This window comes from Gekko japonicus, unplaced genomic scaffold, assembly GCF_001447785.1.
Source record: "Gekko japonicus isolate JY-2015 unplaced genomic scaffold, Gekko_japonicus_V1.1 scaffold927, whole genome shotgun sequence".
Taxonomy (NCBI): domain Eukaryota; kingdom Metazoa; phylum Chordata; class Lepidosauria; order Squamata; family Gekkonidae; genus Gekko; species Gekko japonicus.
Window position 1 is genome coordinate 8,965 of NW_015169805.1, and position 22,071 is coordinate 31,035.

Sequence of the window (22,071 nt, forward strand, 5' to 3'; positions counted from 1 at the left end):
CTTTCAGAAAGATAGCAGTGATGTCTGAACGGCTGCTGTGTGGGTGGGAAAATTCAGATTTTCTGGCCCAGGTGATAGCCTTTTTATTCTCCACTTTCAGTTTTTTTTCTAGTGTTTTTAACATTCAGCACTAGAACATTGTTATATAGATATAGTGTTGTAACAATAGGTATAGCAGCTTCTCTGAATTCTCAGCTTTCTTTCTTTTTTTTTAAGTAAGTCTCTAGTGCAGGGGTGGCCAAACTGCGGCTCAGGAGCCGCATGTGGCTCTTTCACACATATTGTGTGGCTCCTGGCAGGGCGGCTGGGGAAGCGAAGGGGAGGCATGCCTCCCCATTTGGTCTTCCCTTCCCCAGCCAGTGTTCCCCTCCCTGGGTAGGCCTGAGGTGGGGGGGGGAGCAGAGAAAGAAAGCAACTTTAACTTTAAATGTGTTCTCAAAGGCCCCCCCTCCCGGCTTGGAGGCATGGGGTGGGTGGGTTGGAGGACACATTTAAAGTTAAAGTTGCTTTCTTTCCACCTCCACCTCCCTCTTCCATCTATTCGCTTGCTTGCTTTCCATCTTTCTTTGTCTCTCTCCCTTTCTTCCTCTTTCTCTCTTCCTTCCGTCCCCCTCCCTCCCTCCGTCTATTTGCTGTCTTTGATTTTTTCTCTCTCTCTATTTCATTCTTTCTTTCCACCCCTCTCTCTCTTAGACATATAAAGATCATTAGCAAATAAATATCACTGGACAAATAAATTTCATTATAAATATCTGTTTTTATCCCTTTTTGTTTTTATTGCTGGCAGTCTCATTTAATGTTAATAAAAAGCAAAATTTGCATATTTTCCAATAAAAAACATCTGTAATATTCATTCATGTCTTGCGGCTCTCAAACATCTAACGTTTATTCTATGTGGCTCTTACATTAAACAAGTTTGGCCACCCCTGCTCTAGCATCTTCCCTTGTGAAGATACGTCACTTTCCTGATATCTCCACAAGGGAGGGGCATAGAGATTTACTTTTTTTATGAAAGCCAGGAATTCAGAGAACCTGCTACACCTATAATTACAGTGATATATCAATATAATGACATTCTAGTGCTTCCACCTGCTATGTGGAAGCCCAATTGCTGCTGTGCCTTAGTTGCAGCTGCTCCAGCAACAGGGAAACCACATGGAAGCCACCTCTATTATGTGAAGTACGTGAGCACTAGCCATAATTTGGTATACCAGGACCTTCACATTTCACAAAATAGAAGTCTTTTAACATTTTTACATAGATGAAGATGATAAAATTACTCTTCCATCAACCTATCGGTTCTGAACAGCTGTATGATGAGCCACTATAGTTGAAACGAATTTGGCTAGGGCCAGAGTGAGTTTGTTTAGCTCTCAGAAGCCACATCACCCTAGCGGAGGATGAAGTACATGAGTACTATTGATGCACAAGCATTGTTAAGGCAAATTTTTGCTATGATTTCAATTCGTTTAATCCTACCGTCTTTTCTATTAGTGCAAGAAGGATGAGAGAGGTTCCTTTAGACTTACAAAAGACTATACTTGGGGACTGTGGGACTTGTGAAGATTTTTAAAAAATATGGAACGGGGTGGCAGTAAAGTAGGGGGACTGGGTGAGATTGGACCTCCTTCCTCTTGCTCCAGTGGAAAAGGTGGCAGGATCCAACCCAATGGGGTGGATCTGGCCACCCCAATGTGGAGGAAGGCTCCTTAGGCTGGAGGAGACTTCCGACTTTGCTGAGCAGAGTGGCTGGATCCCTAAGTCCACATCCATTTCCCTACCTAGCCAAAGTGTTGCACTGTTTTAGTCAATACATGTTTGTAACCTGCTTTGGTATTCCCAGAAGAAAAGGTAGTTATAAGAACAGACTATTATTACTCATTGGTGTGATTGTCTTAGGACAGTATCACCTTACACAATACAGATCGTCTCAACGATTCCACATCGTTTGAAGTTTGATAAGCATATTTATAATTAAAGAAAGATATTGTGGAGATACTCCGCTCAAGGCGTGACTGGGTTATGAAACCAGAAGTATGGCTTTGGAGTAGGGAACAAACTCGAATTAAACAGCTCCTCAGGCCAATTCTGTCTGCAGTTGTGTAAAGTGCATTCTTTTCTTTCTTTTGTTCTCGCAGTAGGCTCCTTTCATTAGGGAAAATAAAACCTGATGAAAACTGAAGGCAAGTCCTTGCTCTGATTCACACTAGAATCCAACTATCTCCAACCGGCTCATGGCTTTCTCAAGAGGAAAAAAAATCCACAGCCTTTTCGTTTCTCCTACACCCCTTTCCTACGGGCAAAATTATTAACAACTTCACCTACTTGACTACAGGTGCATTTTAAAGACAGCAGCAGGAGGGAGGGCTGTTACTTTCACTCCTTTCAGTTTGATTTTCCTTTCATTATAACTAATCATTCTTTTTATATATAAACACAATTAGTAATTCACCCTTTCCAGGTTGCCCTTCCCACCCCCTGCATTTTAAATTGCAAATTATCATATGCAGTCCCCTCCCCCCTTTAAATTCTTAAGTGCAATACCTGGTTGAGATTTAAGACTCCGTAGCAACAGACCTGAGACTCTGTGGCAGGCCTGCCGATCAGTAGGTTTAAAGTTCAAAGCCTCCAGAGGGCACTGTGTGCCACAGAGACATAAGCTTGTCCCCGCCCACAGCACCGCCACTCACCCTCAGTTCTTCTTTGTCCCCGCCCACAGTCACATGCTCCCGCACAGCACCGCCACTCACCCTCAGTTCTTCCATGTCGCCGAGAGCACATAGTGGGGCAGGAGGGAGGGTATGTGTGCCTGCACAGAAGATACTTGATGAACAATCATTACAGGTCAGCAACCCTGTTTTCAACATTGATCTTCTGTGCAGTCCCACATGGGGATTCTAGCAAACTATACACAGGACAGAGGGAAACATGCTCACCTATTTAAACAAAGAGTAAAGGACAGCCTTTCCAAATTCTATGTGCCATCTGGCTGCAACATCTAATGCATAATGTCACACAAAAGTGTTGGAAGACATTCAGGTGGCCGCTTTGCAGATCTCTTCCAGCAGGACACCACACCAGAAGGCTGTCGAAGACTCCAAAGCCCTTGTGAAATGGGCTCACACCTCCACTGGAAAAGAGCAACCAGCTAAGTCATAGCAACACTTGATGGTTTGCACCAACCATCAAGAAAGGGTGTGTGGGGGTGCCTGTCTCCCTGTCCTTGGATCTGCAATACATACAGACAACACTCCCTACGGAACTCAGCAGTTCTTTTCAAATAGAAGAGTAAGGCCCTTCTAACACCCAGAGAATAAAGATCCTGTTCCGCTTCAAAGGTGGGATTCAGGAACAAAGGCAAAACAACATCCTAGGATAAATTAAGTTTAGACACAATCTTAGGTCGAAAACTCAAACCAGGGCGGAGAAAAACAGGTTGCTTACCTGTAACTGATTATCTTTGAGTGGTCATCTGTGCATTCACACCTCTAGATATAGTGTGCCTGCGCCGACCCCAATCGGTATAATCAAAAGCAAAAGGGATTTTCGCACCCACTCTCAAGTCACATGCAGGGCTCCAGTGTGCATGACTACAGGAGGGGCACGAAAATCCCACCAGAGGTGTGATGCACAGAGACCACGAAGAAGATCCACATGTCCTGGGAAAAACTTCAAAAAGGGTTGCTCAACTCTAAGAACGGCCAGTTCACCAACGCATCTGGCTGAAGTTATGGCCACTAAAAAATACTTTCATAGCCAACAAGTTTTGAGAGGCTCAAATGGCCTTTGCATCAAGCAGGCCAGCAGCACCAAGGAGAGACACCACTGGGGAAGGATGGGGTCTTTAGGGGGGCACAGGTTTTCTAATCCTTTAAGGAAACATTTTGCAAATAAGTGGAAAAAAGGGAAGTCCCTTCCAAACTTATGTGGAGAGGAGAAATAGCAGCGAGGTGTATGTTGAGGGAGGAGAAACTCAGACCTGTATCTTTTAGCTCTGCTATGTAGTCAAAAACCTTGTTAAGGGGCGCACTATGAGAAAGAACCCCTCTGCCCTTACACTATAAGAAAAAATGGTTCCACTTAAAGGCATAAGAGAGTCTCGTGAACAATTTGCGAGAATTAAAGAGGACCTTAGAGACCTGCCAGAACTATGGTTGCCCAAGGTCATCCAGCAGCTGTGAGTGGAGGAGTTGGGAATCAAACCTGGTACTCCCAGATTAGAGTCCGCGCACTTTAACCACTACACCAAACTGGCCCTTTAACTTGAGGGCTCTCTACCTCTTATCTGCCAACATAATTCTTCTAACACGTATCTCACACCTCCACGTATCTGCCAACATAATTCTGATAAAGAGGGCCCTGACTGATGAAAGCTTATGCTACAATACATTCATTAGTCTTTAAGGTGCCACAAGATTTTGTAACTGTTCAGATACAATACACTACTAGAGCTCCCTCACTGTAACCTGCCATGCTAGTTTCCTCTGTGGTGAGGGTTTTAAAAAAAAATAATAATGGAGAAAATTAAAAAATGTGATCCCACACTGAAGAGAAGAAGAAGAAGAGTTTGGATTTATACCCCGCCCTTCACTACCCAAGGGAGTCTCAGAGCGGCTTACAAGCTCCTTTCCCTTCCCCTCCCCACAACAGACACCCTGTGAGGTAGGCGGGGCTGAGAGAGCTCTTGACAGAAACCGCTCTTTTTTCAAGAACAGCTCTGACAGAGCTATGGCTTGCCCAAGGTCATCCAGCAGGTGCAAGTGGAGGAGTGGGGAATCAAACCAAGTTCTCCCAGATTAGAGTCCGCGCACTGAGGTGCCCTAGTACCATGTACCTTTGCTGAACATGTAGACAAGCTCTGAGAGCTGATGACAGGACAAAGTGAGTTTTTCTTCCTGTCATAAAACAGCAAGACCATAATTAGGAGTATGTAGGGGGAAAATCAGTTTTTTTCAGATTCGGGTATGATGAAGCTGCTTTTTTTGGTATTCCTGAATATATCCGAATACCTATACCAGTAATGTATTGGAATCTGGAAATATTCGGGGATACCGTAAAAATTCGGCTCCATTATATCCTATGGTGCCATTGTAGTCAGTGGCAAAATCTTCTAAGGAGTTATTCTTAGGAGTATTCAGTGGGGTGAGGGGGAAGGGGTTTGAGGTAGAGGCACCAAATTTGTACTAGGGCCCAGAGGCCTAGTCACCTACCACCATCACCCCCAGGCCCCACCCCACAACAAAATGAGAAAAGTTTTAAAAACTGGCCCTGGGTCAAACCGGTGGTTGTCTTCAGTCTTCTGTTCTCTAGCAGGCAGGATCTTGATCCGAAGTACTCCAAGAACGTCTCTCAGGCAGGAGCAGGAAAGTCAGGCTCAAAGCAGTAGCTGAAGCAGAAGCCACTCAATCTCCAACCAAAGCTTTCTCAGCAAGAATGGAGTCAGCCAGCCAAAGACTCCTGCTTTTATGCTCTCTGGCCATACACAGAAGAATTTCAAAAAAGAACACACTTCTGTGATTGGACAAAGAACAGTGTACCACCCTTACAAGTAATCCTATTGACCAGTGCTCCTCCCTATTCCTGTCCCTAGGAAAGCAAGCTAGTAGTTGGGCTTCAAGTTTGAAGCCAGCAGTAACAACAGCCTTGCAAGCTGTAATGCCATTTGCAAATGCACTGCAGTGACTGGTTGTATGTAAGGTTCCTCTTCCCCCCTCCCTCCTGGAAAGCAGAGCAAAGGGCAGAAAAGAAACAGAAACAGTGGGAAAGAGAAGGTAAGTGCAGCCCTTTAAAGAGTAAACCCACCCTGAGCCTGTATTCGGCAATGCCAAATAAAAGCTGAATAGTTTTAGCTTTTATTCAGCATTCCGTATTTGGCAGCCAAATCAGATCAGATATTCTGATTCGGCTTGCCAAATACCCAAAAAAATGCCCGAAAATCATATTTCGGGGTTTTTTTTTCCTGGTTTGGCTTTACCGAATGCACACCCCTAAACATAATGTCTCCCTTTCACACAATTCTTGGAAGACACGAAGCTTCTGGGCTTTCTTTTTCAACCATTTTCCATTTCTTTTTCATAAAACTGTTAACAGCCACCATTCTCTGCCTTTAAGGAGAATAAGAAGAAAGGAAAGTCCTGTTCACAAATTACAGTGAACACATCATGTAAATTACTCCATTTGCATACAAAGAAATAGCAAGTGTACACTGTACATGGTTTGTATACACTGCAACTTATGAACAGAGCTGAAGTAAAGGAAAAAAAGGGGAGGTTAGAGAGGATCATGGCGTGAGAGGAACAACAAAGAACCAGGGCAAAAACAAAATGCTGAAATAGATCCTGTCTCACTTCCAAATTCTGATCCATTCAACCACCACTACCCTTTTAATGCTGGTTATACTAATCCTGATATTCAGCTCCAGTAAAAATGAGACAGTAGTGCTGAGTTTTACCCATTAAAAATAAATGTCTGTGAAGGCTAAGCACAAATGTCAAGGTATTGCCCCTTGATAGTCCATACAAATATATAGATATATTGATACATATCAGGCGCAAAAGCAAAAAGACGGACTACTTGATGGTAATTCCCAAGTGGTGAAGCTTGTTATGAGTGTGCATTTACCAACAATCTGTTCTGAGGAATGGTGAAACATTGGCTTGGATCAACTTTTTTTTCCCCCTTGTGGGAACAAAAGAATTCCACCCAAGAAGTCCAACTTTCTCACCACTCCCTCCCAGCAGCCCATCACCTGGGGAGGCATTCTGGGCTGCCATGGTAGGGGGGAGGTAAGACAGTTTCTGTAGATGAAGATCCTTGCTCTCACGGGAAATCTTCTGGTGTGGATCCCAGCCACTGAGTTGGATCAAACCTGCTTTTCTGCCTGTGAAAACTGAAGGACTGCCTCCTTCCATTTGTCCCTGTGCGCCAGCTATGGTAGTCGGGAAGCCATCTGTTGGCTATCTCACCACTCAGGGTGGCTCATCTGACATCGACCAGAGCCTTGGCTGTTTCCATTATGGTTCTAGCTCTATGGAATGGGCTGCCTTAAGAGGCAAGGAGAAGCCCCTCCCCGGAGATTTTCAGGAGGCGCTGAGAGGTCTGCCTGTTTACCAGGGCTTTTGAAGGGATTTGAACACCAGGAACCTATTACAAGGGGAGAGGGTGAGGTTTGGCGTTTGCTGTTTTATTGTGGTTTTAACTGAAAATTATTATTGTAAACCACCTTTAACCACAAGGAAAGGAGGGGAAACAATATTTTAATAAATAAATAAAGGGGTGAAGTTTGGAGTTTGCTGTTTTATTGTGGTTTTAACCAAAAATTATTATTGTAAACCGCCTTTAACCACAAGGAAAGGAGGGGGAAACAATATTTTAATAAATAAATAAATTGGTTGAAGAATCTCCTTTGACACTCCAAAAAGGCTGATAGGACCACTGTAGACTAGCGAAGGCACATTTACAAGAAAACTTCTCTGGGCAAGAATGACAGGAATGGTAAATATATAAATGAACCTTTACCCTACCGTAAATGATTATATAAATTCAGTCTACTGGTTATTTTCTCTGTCATTCAAATATAATCTCCAAGCTACTGACAAAAAGAGATATCAAGATAAACAATAATCATGGGATAATAAAAATGGTTAATAGAGGCTGCGGAACAGATTTTAATGTAGGTTTGATAGGATAATAAGGGACATAATGAGTTTGTACAGAAACTGTAGACTATGATCCTCAAAATGTTCCACCACCAACCGTACTAATTACACGGTGCCTGTGCTGGTAGTGGAGGAATGCTTTCAAGGTCTGTTCCGTAAACCACTGGCTGAAGGGCCCTAATAAAAAGTCAAAATAGCAAGCATATTCCTCAAGTACAAAGAGAATCTGTCTTTAGTAATCAGAGAATAAGAACTAGGGAGAATAAAGGAAATGTCTAATTTGTCTTCCTCCAGTATTTTGTGGACCGAGTCAATCAAAACCAACAATTAGCTGCCATTAAGACTATGCCGTATTTAATGAAAATGAAAATACACAACCTTACTGGGACTGAGCTTTTCGCTTAACATCTTTAAAAAAGAAAAGGCATTTAAAGTGCCAAGTTTTGAGGAAAACCATATTAGGCGTAACAACAAAATGTTCAGTTAGGTCAACTGCTGCTTTCCTAACAAAGCTCTTCAGCTGTTTGAGAGTAACAAATTTACTAGAAGCAACAAAAGACTATTGCAGCTCAAATGACAAGAGTTTTGTGGCAGCTAAAAGGCTCAACCTACTGTGACTGGAGAAACTTTTTTAAAGATACATTAGCATCACGTGTCATAAATCAAATCCCATGTGCAACGACCAGCAGACGACCTGAGTTAAGCAAACACCAGGTTAAAAGCTGAGTTTGTAATGTAGGGAAAAAAAAAAAAAACGGAAAGACATAGATGCAAATTATCTTCCTAAAACTGCTGAAAAGAACAGAATGGCCCTCATTGTGGTGCCCAGAATGCCACAGCACCCGCCAATTTCTTTCCTGGTGCCTGCCAGGTGTTTCTAGAAAACCAGTGGGGCCAGGTGGGGCTTTTGCCCAGCGGGGCCTCTGAAGATCTGATTGCCTGTGCAGATTCTTAAAAATATTCTTTCAGCAGCAGCTGCCACATCACAAGGATCTTCACGGCCTGACTGAAGGTAAGCAGTGTGTATGCAAGAAAATAATTTAAGCAATAAGTTCATTTTAAAAGGCGCCTTGTGAACAGAGTTTCTGCCTGAAATGTCTGAGTTACTATTAGATGTCAGTACTTGACATTTGCCAGTTGGCTCCGCCTCCTGCAGCAGCCATTTTGTGGTTGCACCTACCACTGCGTGTCAGAATTCCAAAGGTGCCTGCACAGGCTCAAGAAGGTTGGGCACCATCAAGGAACACCATGGTCATTACAAAGAGGCAGGCAATAGCAAACCATCTCTGAAAGTCTCTCGCCTTGAAAACCCTAACGGGTCACCATAGTCAGCTGCGATTTGATGGCCAAAACAAAAGAGAGAGTCACTTTTGACCCAAGTAAATATTTGAGTAGTGTACCCCTCGGGTTGAGTGGGCATAAAAGGAGTACTGATGGTACTCAGAGGAATAGGCTAGTCCTGCAGCCAAGAAAGGGAGGCACCTGACACATGACCATATGGAAGTCAACCCATTGGCCCACCTAGCTCCGTGGGGCCTCTTCTAACTGGCTGCAGTTCCCCAAACTGTCACGACCTGCTATTTGAGACTAGAAATGGGGAACCTCCCCATTCCAAATATGCTCTATTACTAAGCAATGACCAGCAGAAAGAAAGGCTACGTTGAAGACAAGTTAGATCTGAAAGCACCCGGGAAAGACAGGTTGCTTACCTGTAACTGGTGATCTTCGAGTGGTCATCTGTGCATTCACACCCTTGGGATACTCTGCGCCTGCGCTGACCTTCTCGGTACCGATAGCTAGGAAAAGGGATTTTCGCGCCTCTCCCAGGTCACGCGCCGGCTCCACTGCACATGACCAAGGAGGGGCACGCAGATCCCGCCAGTTCCTTCTGACCGCCGCCCAACAGCCTTCAAAGAAACAAGATGAAGGGCCGAGAGCAGAGGGGAAGGAGGGCGGGTGGTGTGAATGCACAGATGACCACTCGAAGATCACCAGTTACAGGTAAGCAACCTGTCTATCTTCTTCGTGGTCTCTGTGCATCACACCCTTGGGAGAATAGCAAGCAATAACTCTTACCTGGAGGAGGGGCCGAGGCCCTACACCTGCGCCGTCTGCAAGATAGACCGACCCAACGCCACACGACGAGTAGACCGGACATCAAGGGCATAATGCTTCACGAAGGTGAGCGGAGTAGCCCAAGTCGCAGCGTTGCAGATGTCCTCCAATGGCATCCCTCTCAGGAAAGCTGTGGAAGCCGCCACCGCCCTTGTAGAGTGGGCGCGAAGTTGACCTGGAAGAGGTCTCTTAGCCAAAGCGTAACATAGCTTGATTACTTCCACAATCCACCTGGACAGCGTCTGGGAAGAGATCTTCTTCCCTAGGGAGGGCATACTGTGAGCAACAAACAAGGCTGGAGACTGACGAAAAGACTTGGTCCTGCCCAAATAGAACAGCAACGCCCTCTTAACATCCAGAGAGTGCAATTTCCGTTCCTCTTCATTGGCAGGAGACGGGAAAAATGACGGCAAAACTATATCTGAACGTAGATGAAACTCCGAAACGACTTTCGGTAAGAAGGAGATGTCCAAAGACAACGACACCCCATGAGGGGAAAAAATCAAGTATGGTGGATCACACCTTAAAGCAGACAACTCACTGACTCGACGAGCAGAAGTAATGGCCACCAGAAACGCAGTCTTGAGCGATAACAACTTTAGAGAGCAAGTGGCCAGTGGTTCGAAGGGTTTTCCCATCAAAAACCGCAAAACTAAAGCCAAATCCCAGGCCGGAGTCGGAGAACGACGGGGAGGGTACAGGCGAATAAGACCTTTACAAAACTGTTTCGTCTGAGGATGCGAGAAAACTGAAAACCCATCAATAGATGGATGAAAAGCTGACACCGCAGCTAAATACACCTTAACTGAAGAAAAACTGAGTCCCAAGTCCATTCTGGACAAAATAAACGCAAAAATAGACCTCAAATCCACTGGCGGAGGAGGTAAATTGGAAGAACTCAAGTACTGTAGGAATAAATCCCACTTCTTTGCGTAAGACGTCCTAGTAGACAGTTTACGACAATTCAACAGGACCTCATTGATACGGTCATCCATCACTGAAAGCGTATTTCCCATAGAGTCAACTTGAGACTCAGAGGATCGTAGTGAAGGACCTGGCCTTCCTGAGCTTGGAGGAGATCCAACTCCTGCGGGAAGTGTACGAAGGATCCCTTGGCTAACCGCAGCAGTGTCGGAAACCACACCTGCCGAGGCCACCAGGGGGCTACCAGGAGACAATGGGGCTTGTCCTGTTGTATTTTCACAAGCACCCTGTGGAGCAGCGGAATCGGAGGAAATAGGTATAGAAAGTCGTGAGCCCACGACATCAACAGACCGTCCCCCATTGACAGAGGGTCCAACCCCGCTCTGGAGCAAAACCTGGGACACTTCTTGTTCAATCGAGTTGCAAAAACATCGATGTGGGGATGTCCCAGATGTTGAAAAAGTGATGCACAGAGGCCACGAAGAAGATGTGAGAGTTATCACTGCCAATGAAGTTAACCAAGACAGGTTGCATAACGATGTAACATGACATCATTTGAATATCGGGTTCGCTATGGAAGCACACCGTAAGTTGTTCCAATATATTCGATTCAGTTTTGGCATCAGAGAGGAGCAAAAATTCCACAATTTAGCAACGGAAGCTGCCTATTTTTAGCACTGACTAGCCAGAATCTGGGCTGTCACAAACCCACCCCTCCCACTGTCCCCAGAACTGCGTTTATTTTTATGTTTTTAAGGTGAAGAACATTTAAATGAATGAACACAATATAACATTTTAAAATATAAAAGGTCAGCAGCACAAGGAGATCACTGAACTTGATTTTGATTAGCTGATACATGGGATCCTGACATTGTAAATCTGGCAAAAGCTAACTTTAGGTCCAGTAGGCACTTTAGAGAGCAACATGATATGGGGGGCAGGAGTTTTCAAGAGTCAACGCTCTCTTCATTAGATACAAAGGGAGCGTTGACTCTCAAAAGTTTATATCCCGCAACTCTGATTGGTCTCTAGGGCACTACTGGACTTGAAACTAGCTGTTCTTCTACAGAACAGAAGAAGAGAAGAGATTGGTTTTATACCCCGCCCTTCACTACCCAAAGGAGTCTCAGAGCGGCTTACAAACTCCTTTCCCTCCCCCTCCCCACAACAGACACCCTTGTGAGGTAGGTGGGGCTGAGAGATCTCTTGACAGAAACTGTCCTTGACAGAACAGCTCTGAGAGAACTATGCTTTGCCCAAGGTCATCCAGCAGCTGCAAGTGGAGGAGTGGGGAATCAGACCCAGTTCTCCCAGATTAGAGTCCGCACACTTAACCACTACACCAAACTGGCTCTCCAACATGGCTACCCTCTGAAACTATCTTCATGGAAAAACCTAGGCTCACCAAACAAGATTAAAAAGAGCTAACTTCTCATGTTACATCTCAACCTGCCCACAGTTTCTATACAATTTCATCCAGCAAGACTGCAGCTTTTCTTCTCTTAGATTAAAATTCCAAAACACAAACACACAACTCCGGGATTAGACCATCAAAACATGTGTCTCACCATAATCTTGTCACTGTCGATGATAGTATTTAGTCGATGTGCAATCGTCAACACGGTACACTGGGCAAACTTCTCACGGATTGTCTTTTGGATCAGCTCATCCGTTCTGAAATAAACGTAACACACAGATGTGTGTATGGGGGGGGGGGAGATTGCATGCCAGAGAAAAAAAGACTTAACTTGTGGGACATTTTCTCCCTCCACTTTTACTGTCACAGAATTAAGGAAATAATAATCAGTATACAGTGGTGGGCCCTGATCTGGATAGCCCAGGACAGCCCAATCTCATCAGATCTCGGAAGCTAAGTAGGGTCGGCCCTGGTCAGTATTTGGATGGGAGACCTCCAAGGAATACCAGGGTTGTGATGCAGAGGCAGACAATGGCAAACCACCCTCTGAACATCTCTTGCCAAGGTAGCCATAAGTCAGCTGTGACTTGACAGCAAACCCCCAACCACCCACCCAAAACCCACACACAGTTGTGGTAAGGCACTTCCATTCTTCTCATAAATTACAGAGCAATGAAGCACAAATGGAAGCTTTCCCTAGCCTCATTAGACAGTCCTCTCCTGTGTATGTTCCTGGAGAAATGCTACCAGTTTGGGTAGACAATACTGAATGTAATGCATCAAGACTCTGATTCAGTGTAAGACAGTTCCGTGGATACCCAAGCAAGCTTTCATGGCAGAACAGAGATCCCAGATACTCGTCTGACACCCTAAACACTACACCACTCTGACTCTAAACCACTGGTACATCTACTTCAAACGGGGGGGGGGCTGGGTTGGGGGGGTGTCCAACCACACTACTATTATTACTATTACATACTACTATATTATGACTTTGCACACAGAGTGTGATTAACATGTGGAATTTGCTACCAGAGGATGTAGTGATGGCCACAGGAATAAACAGCTTTAAAGGTGGATTGGATACATTCATGGAGGATAAGTCTTATCAATGGCTACTAGCCACGGTGACTGAGCGGAACCTCTACATTCAGAGGCAGTCAGCCTCTGTGAATCACACAGCCAGGAGGCAACATCAGAGGAAGGCCGTGGCCTCAATGCCTTGCTGTTGGCCGTTCAGAGGAATTGGTTGGCCACTGTGTGATACAGGATGCTGGACCAGATGGGCCACTGGTCTGATCCAGCAGGGCTCTTCTTATGTTCTCATACTCATAGTTTGTTGCCTTTAAACCCATTCTAACAGTACAGCCAAAATAATAAATCAGTTTGGCAGCGTAACCTGGTCTCCTAAAGACATATAGGGAGACACCTTGCTTATTACCTTGCTGCTTTAGCCATGATTATTACAACCAAACCTTCAAGGGGACCCCTTTCCACCCACCTTTATGTTAAATTCACTATAATATACCCTCTCCGTGGTGAAGCCTGCTACTTCGGGCCTTCCACATTAGCCTGTTATGTCAGTTATTTAAATATGCCCATATTGAAGACACTAAGGAAAATGGCTACACCGACCCTGGTAGTGGGAAGAAAAAGTGTAAAGACAAGGCAAAGCAATTCTAATGAGAAATTTAAGTTACCACTGCGGCATCCTTTCTGTCAAACCCACCCCCCATGTGCCTTACCATTCACTGTAAGTAACCAACTCTGTTACTGCAATCTATATTGCAGCATTTGGGTTAGACAAGATTACTGAATGCATAATATGTTTGTTTAAAAAAAAAAACAGTACTGGTGTGTTTAACTGGAAAAGACATATTTCCATCAGCCTGACAAAAGCCACAGCTATCAACATTTCTTGATTGAAGAAAAGCTTAACCAACTATGTTATTAAGGGATAATACATTTCTGTATTAGGTTTGGTTTTTTTTAAAAAAAAATCACAGCACACACACACACACACGCATACCACAAACGCAGAGAGAACTTATAGTAAAGCCTTCCTCTTGGGCCTTGTCATGATATGGGCTGTGCCACCAGAGGCCTACTAGGCCCAGGGAGCCTGGCTAGCAGTAGGTGAGGCTGGCCCTACAACTCCCAGAAGCCCCTGAGAGGTTTTGGAGCCAAAATTGACCAATAGGGAAGAAGAGGGCTGGGGAACAAAAGAGCTGGTGCCAGAGCAAAGGCTGTTTTTTCTTCCGGAGGGCAGAGCCAGAAGGAAGGCTGCTGCAGGAAGAAACCCTCATCCTGAGGGAAGGGGGAGTAGTCTAGTGTCACTTGGAATAGTGAGCTAGGGACAGTATATGTTTAGATGCGTTAGGGCATTTGATTTCTTTTCTTTTCACCCACTTACTGTTATTATTCTGCACCTTGTTGTTTGACCTCCTATAAAATAAACCTTTTCCTTGTTTCACTCTGCCTGGTCCTCACACCTATTATTCGGCCAAAAGGGAGGTCTAAAGGTCTTGGGAGGGTACTCTGGGCATTCTCAAGGGAGCCTGGAACCAGAGTGGTGGCAGCGTCAGGTGACACCCCACCTGAGTCGTGACAGGCCTTCTCTAAGAACAGTTGCTCTCTCAAGGATGCAATCAGAAGATGTGAAGACTAGGAGATGCTAACTTTATACTGACTTTCATACAAAGAATTGGGAAAGAAGTTAAAACGAAGGCAAGTGGATTCAACAAGCCTTACCTTGGATCTACGTTTGCTGTGGCTTCATCGATAATCAGTATTTTATTCTTCTTCAGAATAGCCCTGGCCAGGCAAACCAGTTGTCTCTGCCCAACACTAAAATTAGAGCCGGATTCTGCCAATTGTGTTTCCAGTTTGTTGGGCAGCTCTTCCACAGCCTCCTTTAGCTGAACCTGCAGACATGAGCCCAACGGTAAGGAACACCCTTTCACAGCATGAAGTTGGTTCTTAAAATTTCAAAATCTATTCAGGGTTTACCTAACTATAAAGAAGACACCATCAAATGGGCTTAGGATGGGACGCACCAACCTAAATTAATGTATGCAAACTAGGGATGCCAGCCTCCAGGTGGGACCTGGGGATCCCCTGGACTTACAGCTCATCTCCAGACTACAGAGATCAGTTCCTCCAGAGAAAATGGATGCTTTGGAGGGTGAAATGGATGCTCTGGAGGGTGGACTCTATGGCATTCAACCACGCTGAAGTCCCTCTCCTTCCCAGGCTCCACCCCCAAATCTCCAGGAGTTTCCCACCCTTAGCTGGCAACCGTACCCCTCGTTTCACTGCTGGTGGTCAAGGGGGACCTGGAAACCCTAAAATAAACATAAGGGAGACAGAATCATTCAGTATGTAGAAGTATATTCTAACTTTTTTTAAAAAAATGTGGTGGCATAGTTAGACTATTGCCCTTACCAGGATGGTCCATGCTAGCCCAGTCTCATCAGATCTTGGAAGCTAAGCAGGGTTAGCTCCAGTTAATATTTGGATGGGACACCACCAAGGAATACCAGGGTCACTATGCAGAGGTAGGCAACGGCAAACCACCTCTGTTCATCTCTTACCCTTGAAAGTACCGCAAGTCAGCTGCAACTTGACGGCAAAAATATAAATACATTTTAAAAAGTGAGACTATCCGAGTACGATCCGGGGGACCGAAGCTCAGATCCCCACTCTGTCCACGGAAGCTTCCTTCAGCCAATCACATTCTCTCAGCCTAACTTACCTCAGCAAGGTGCCATTATAAGGAGAGAGTGGCGGAGGGAAGAATGATGTTATGAGTTGCTTTGGGTTCCAACTGGGGAGAAAAGCAAGGGCGTGAATGGATAAATAAACACAGTTACCTCTTCCAAAGAATTCCATAGCTCCTCATCACTATACTCGTTGAAAGGATCCAAATTTTTCCTCATAGTTCCAGTGAACAAAACCGGCTCCTAAAATGCAACAGAATACCATTCAAAATGTTTTGCTTTGGTAGCTCAGAGAATGTAAACTCACATTTGGAGAGGAAACGGGAGAGAGATTTTTCCAGTCAAATGAAAGGCTGCTCTGGGGATAACTACACGTGGCACACAAAGACACACAATACAGCATCAACAGCCACTTTTTCTAGGCAAAACATCTCCGGGAGGGGAAGATTTGCAGTGCACAAGCAGCAGGGGTGTGCACATGAGCACAATTAACCTTGATCCGGAAAACTTTCCCCTCTACTCTTTTTTTTTCAGTCTTTGCTGACATTTTTTTGGAACCATCCCATGTGATAAGAGGAGTCTTGCGGAGAAAGAGTGGTGGATACAGGGAAAGGCTAAACTGCAATGTACCATTTTTCACAATAAGTCTTCTTAAAAAGCTGCCTAGAAGTAGCAGCCACGGTGTTTTTGTTACACTCACGTGCATGTAAGATGTAGCTCTGCCTTTAGTGAGACACACAATAAAAACAGAATGCAATAGTATAGGAAAAGGTTTTTCCTTTCTCAAAAAGGGTACCATCCTTGATGGATAACCCTTAAAGGCTCTAAGAATAGACCCAAGAGACCCTTCGGTTGTGCCAAAACTTTCATAAGAAAAGCCTCATTACTTATTTAAGGCAACAAATGGTCAACAATTCAGAAGTTCAAATAACGGGGAAAATACAAAGCAGACAGAGAGAGAGAGATCTGATTGTTAACTCTGTAATTAAATCCTATGTATGAGTAACTCTGCAACAAGATCAGTATAAGGTAACTTACAATGCACTTTTTATATTTAATCTGTAACTTGTACTGTATGATAACTTCTTGAGCACACAAAGGAAGTCAGTCTATGGAGCCAACAGATTTTGAGAAATTAATAAATCCATGTAGGGGGGGAAATAGTTAAACATATAGAGATGGATACCACCAGCTACCAGGTTTGCAATGGACGAAGTGGTTAACATCCTGCCTTCCCCATCACATAGTCCCTTTTGACTGATCAAGACTATCCTGGGTTTCAGGGAATGAAAATGCACAAAAAGCCACATTGAGGGAGGGACTGTTTTAAGAAGCGGTGAATTAGGCAAGACCAACCCACCTCCATCTTGCACCAACAGAAACCTGGTAGGATCCAACCAAAATCAGGTTGCTATTAATGATAAAATGAGGGAAGGCAACATCCTTTTAAGAAAGGAAAAACCATGAGCGAAGGCAACATGGTATTGTCTGATCTTGGAAGCTAAGCAGGGTTGGTACATGGATGGTAGACTATCTACAGGAAGACAGTGCAGGTGAAGGCAATGCCGAGCCACCCGCCTTGAAAAACTCTTGCTGGGGTTGCCACGAGTTGGTTGCAGTGAAGGCACATGTGTATGTATTCATGATAGAAAGACGTAACAGTTACACGTCAAAATGGGAAAAATACCTTTGTAACTAAAGAAATGTGAATTTTTCTCTTTGTGAGAGAATCACAATACTCATTATGTTTAGCACTGTACAAGAACCATTCCAAGGTCTTCAAATAGTGGTATTTATCATCCTGCAAATGTTTATCAACTTCTATAGAACAAACAACAGAAACTGTTTGCTTTATCACAATACTAAAAGGCGACCTTGTATAAATCAAAGCAAGCTTTATGGTGTGGTAACTGTCAACCACGGCTACTGCTATGCTCTCTTTTGGGAGATACTGGAAGTCACACCCTAAGAGATTTCCAAAGAAAAAAGCACTGCTGCTGAAGATATGAGCTCTAACGAAGTTCAATCTCTTAGAAGAGCTGCATGTAAAATAGTGCCTAACGAGGTACTATACAATATGTAGAGTATGAACTTGATTTTAAACTCTTGCGATTAACTTGACTACTACATTTTGTTTAATATGTTTAATGCCTATATCATGTTATACTCTTCATTTAATGCTTACGTTGTGTTATACAAAATGTAAAATAACTATAATTGATAAAGGCATGATTACTTCTTTGCTATACATATAGCAATCAGCCTAATTCTGTGATTATCAAGGAATCTATCTCCCTTTTATCATTTGGATTAATCTAGCATCTTCCTTTCTTGTAAGGAACCCTACTGGCCCATGTCTATCAAGACATGCATTTTGTTTATTTTATAACAATCCTACCTGATTAAGAGAAATCTTGCCTACCATGGTGTACTATTTTGGTTGGTCTTAATAAAGGGTATTCCGGGTGCGGGTGCGTGTATGTGTGTGTGTTTTTGGACCAACATAGCTACCTGGAACTTCTGTCCATCATAACAGCTGGAATAATAATAAAAATTATCATATGGCATTGTGTGTAGTATAGTCAGGAGATCCTAAGATTGTCTGGTAGCCTAAAGTTCTAGCTCTTTAATATTATGCACCACTAGGTGGCAAGCTAGACTTCTTTTTTGGGCTGAGAGAGCTCTGCAAGGGCTGTGACTGACCCAAGGTCACCCAGCTGTGTGGACTAGAGTCTGTCGTTCTTAACCACTACACCACGCTGGCTCTAAGTAAAAGGTGGAGATAACTGCAAAGGAATAAAAGAATTGGCTGCAGCCTGAAATACATAAACAAAAGCTAGGAAAATCACTGGTACTAATACAGCCAAATTTAGGTCAAAATGAAATCCTACTAAATCCAGTGATTCAACATGACTCATTTGATCCTACCCATATTTACTCACGTCCACTGAGTTCAACGGGACATGCCAATAAGGCCTGAGACTGTTGCATTAGTCATGTAACCTAAACAAGATTAGGGCCAACAGCCGTTATTTTAGACAGGCACGAGGTGAATGTACCAGCTATGAAACAAAGGCCCCAGTTTCTCATGAAGTGATTCACTGAAAGATGCCTTAACAAATGGAACTTATTGTAAATTGGATGTGAGTGATCAGAAAGAAAAGGAAGCAATTCATACTCTGGTTTTCTGTACATAAGCAAGCCAAGGTATCATAATACTGAATGGGTAACCAGAGTTCTTCAGTTGTGCAGGTTTGACCAGAAAAGGAGCTACCTTGTTCAATGATTAATTCTGAAACAATTTCAGATTATCTGGAGACACAATTACAACTCGTTTAGCTATTCTGACTTTAATAAGCTGGTACACCAAGGCAAGTTAAACAGCACACACAAAGCTATTAAGACAGAATATTTCTGAACAGTTTCTGCCGAACTATAAAAGTATTTAAAATCAACTCAGACAGAACATAGTTTAATAAAGGTTTGTATTTTCTTCTCAAATTAAAAAAAAACACCCCAGTATTTCTTCAGCTGCAAAACTTGTTGATCATGAGGTTCACTAAAACATTAAAAACATTTTTAACCTCCTAAAAAGCCCATAATTTTTAACAATACTGATTATATTACATTATTGGATGCATTCTGAAATTATTAAGGTCATTTTCCATTCCAATCTATTTTTATAGGCTGGCAAAATGGGAAATCTGAATTCATAAAATCTTCATAACAGTTATGAAATTATAACAGCACACATGTACTGCAACAGTAGATAAGGATAATTTTAATTACCATTTCTGACAAAGATTGTTATGTTAAAATTGCCTGTTCCATGAGACGAAGTTAATAAGCCAAACCAATAAATAATTGTAAATTATATAGTCAGGGAAACAGATGATAACTGCATCAAAAGAGAGAAATACAAGTACCACACAATCATATCCAAAGAACCCAATTAGGAGTTTAAGTAGCATGATTTCTACAGGCAAGATGGGTATCTCCAAATCCTGACTGGAAATGACCACCAAGCCCAGAAGCAGATTAATTTATGGCTTGTTTGGGGCTGACTGCCCAACCTGCAGACTCCCACCTTTCTCTCTCTTGGGTACCAGTTCTATTTTCTGGTTTTCGCAAAGCCATAATTCACATCAGTCTCCAATCTGGCAACCTACGGCCACTCATTTGCTTTGAACACATGGTACTTTGAATACTGAAACTTTATTTCGATACGAGATCAGCTCCGAAAAATCAGCAAATAGTAAAATGCAGGAAATGCAGCAAACATAAAACAATGAACACAGATTAAGAAGGGGGACAAGTTAAATAAAACGGGGACAAGAAAAATAAAACCCTTTACTGGGGACCCAATTCGCCACTTGCGTACCCCGCATGCCTGCAGGCAAAATCTGGCAACTTTGTGGATTATCTCCTGAGAGGAGTCTGCGTGGGGGAGAGAGATATAAAGTTGTTCAGATCTTCATGGTGTCGATGACACAATTAGAGCAATATACAGTTGAATGTTATTATAGAATGGGCAATGCGGTAGAACGTGTTCAATGGACTCTATTTTCCCCATATGAGATGGACAAAGTTGTTGATGGAGCAAGGCATGATGGTATCTGCCTTCCAGAAGGGCTGAAGGTAGAGTGTTAAAGCATGTCAGTGTGATGATTCTTTGTTACTTGGGAATCTCAAGGGATCCAAGACAACCTGCTGGTCGAAAACATTTGGCATGCTGTGGAATATACGGTATTAAACCCTAATTGAAAGTGATGGGAGGAGCAACTGACAAGTGGAAGCAAGGCCCCGAATGGAGTTGGCAGAACTGAATGTCATGGGACCCAAAATCAGAAAGTGGAGAAGGGAGGCTGCAAGCCCATGAATGCATGAATCTTGCCTTATACTGAACCAGACAGCTGGTCCATCAAGATCAGTATTGTCTACTCAGATTGGCAGCAGCTCTCCAGGGTCTCTCAGGTGGAGGTCTTTCACAACATCTATTTCCAGATCCTTTAACTGGAGATGTTGGGGATTGAACCTGGGACCTCCCACACGCCATACAGTAGCTCTACCACTGAGCCACAGCCTCTCCTAGACTTCCGGTGCCCTAGCCATAGGTTAACATTATGTCGGAACTGAGCCATGTGTGCTACGGCATTCCACAGGGTCCCAAAGTTCCTTGCAGCTTACCATGCCTCCTTGAAGCTTACCATGGCTCCTGATCAGCATCAGTGGACACTGGAAGATGCTGTCTTAGCCGGCAAAATATTTTACTAGCCCACGTCTTGTGCTTGTAATGGCAACCTGAATTCTGGGAATTGAGTAACTATTTTTCACTTCTCTTTAGAGCCTTGTGCTAAGAAAAGCTTCACTTACTCAATTAAGGTGCTTTTAAAGGCATGGGACCAATAAAATAGGTGGCAACTCTATAATGGGGTGTGTTGCAAGATGGACTCTCAGTTTGAACAGGGTAACAAGTATAACAGGTTTCTCTGTCAAATTGGGGTTGTTGTTGCAATTTAGTCCCCTCTGCGGATAACATGGCATCTCTCACTTGGGCTCCTTTGTAAGTATATATAGGTAAGGACATGGTTGGTATCTGGACTTCTATTGACAGGCTGCAGTAGTTCTGTACCCAATTTTGGAGAATTTTAAAGCACTGTGCAAAAAAAAAAAGCAATCAGTGGCAAGCCGGTGCTGCATAAGGAACAGGAATCCATTGCTCTATGAAGTTCCTTCTGTTCGCGTGAACTGCACAGGGGTCGTTGCTTAGATGAGGACAACATTACCCAACGGATTGATGCCTGATCTCAGGCTATAGGCGCAGTTGGGATGTGCAGCCTCTTGATATTAGCTGAATTCCGCCAGAACAGAAAGACAGGTTGCTTACCTGTAACTGGTGATCTTCGAGTGGTCATCTGTGCATTCACACCCTTGGGATACTCTGCGCCTGCGCTGACCTTCTCGGTACCGATAGCTAGCAAAAGGGATTTTCGCGCCTCTCCCAGGTCACGCGCCGGCTCCACTGCGCATGACCAAGGAGGGGCACGCAGATCCCGCCAGTTCCTTCTGACCGCCGCCCAACAGCCTTCAAAGAAACAAGATGAAGGGCCGAGAGCAGAGGGGAAGGAGGGCGGGTGGTGTGAATGCACAGATGACCACTCGAAGATCACCAGTTACAGGTAAGCAACCTGTCTATCTTCTTCGTGGTCTCTGTGCATCACACCCTTGGGAGAATAGC

At 43.8% G+C, this 22,071-nt stretch overlaps 1 protein-coding gene across 1 annotated transcript in view; it reads right to left on the bottom strand.

The window, feature by feature from the left end:
* Positions 1-2,612: 2,612 nt before the first annotated feature.
* Positions 2,613-22,071, bottom strand: part of ABCC4 (ATP binding cassette subfamily C member 4) — a 177,631-nt gene continuing 158,172 nt past the window's right edge. Inside the window, exons 27-31 of the mRNA XM_015417130.1 lie at positions 15,987-16,076; positions 14,866-15,038; positions 12,266-12,371; positions 4,835-4,895; positions 2,613-2,809 (exon numbers count right to left, since the gene is read on the bottom strand). Coding sequence (XP_015272616.1) covers positions 2,613-2,809; positions 4,835-4,895; positions 12,266-12,371; positions 14,866-15,038; positions 15,987-16,076 — 627 coding nt within the window. The remainder of the gene's footprint in view (positions 2,810-4,834; positions 4,896-12,265; positions 12,372-14,865; positions 15,039-15,986; positions 16,077-22,071) is intronic.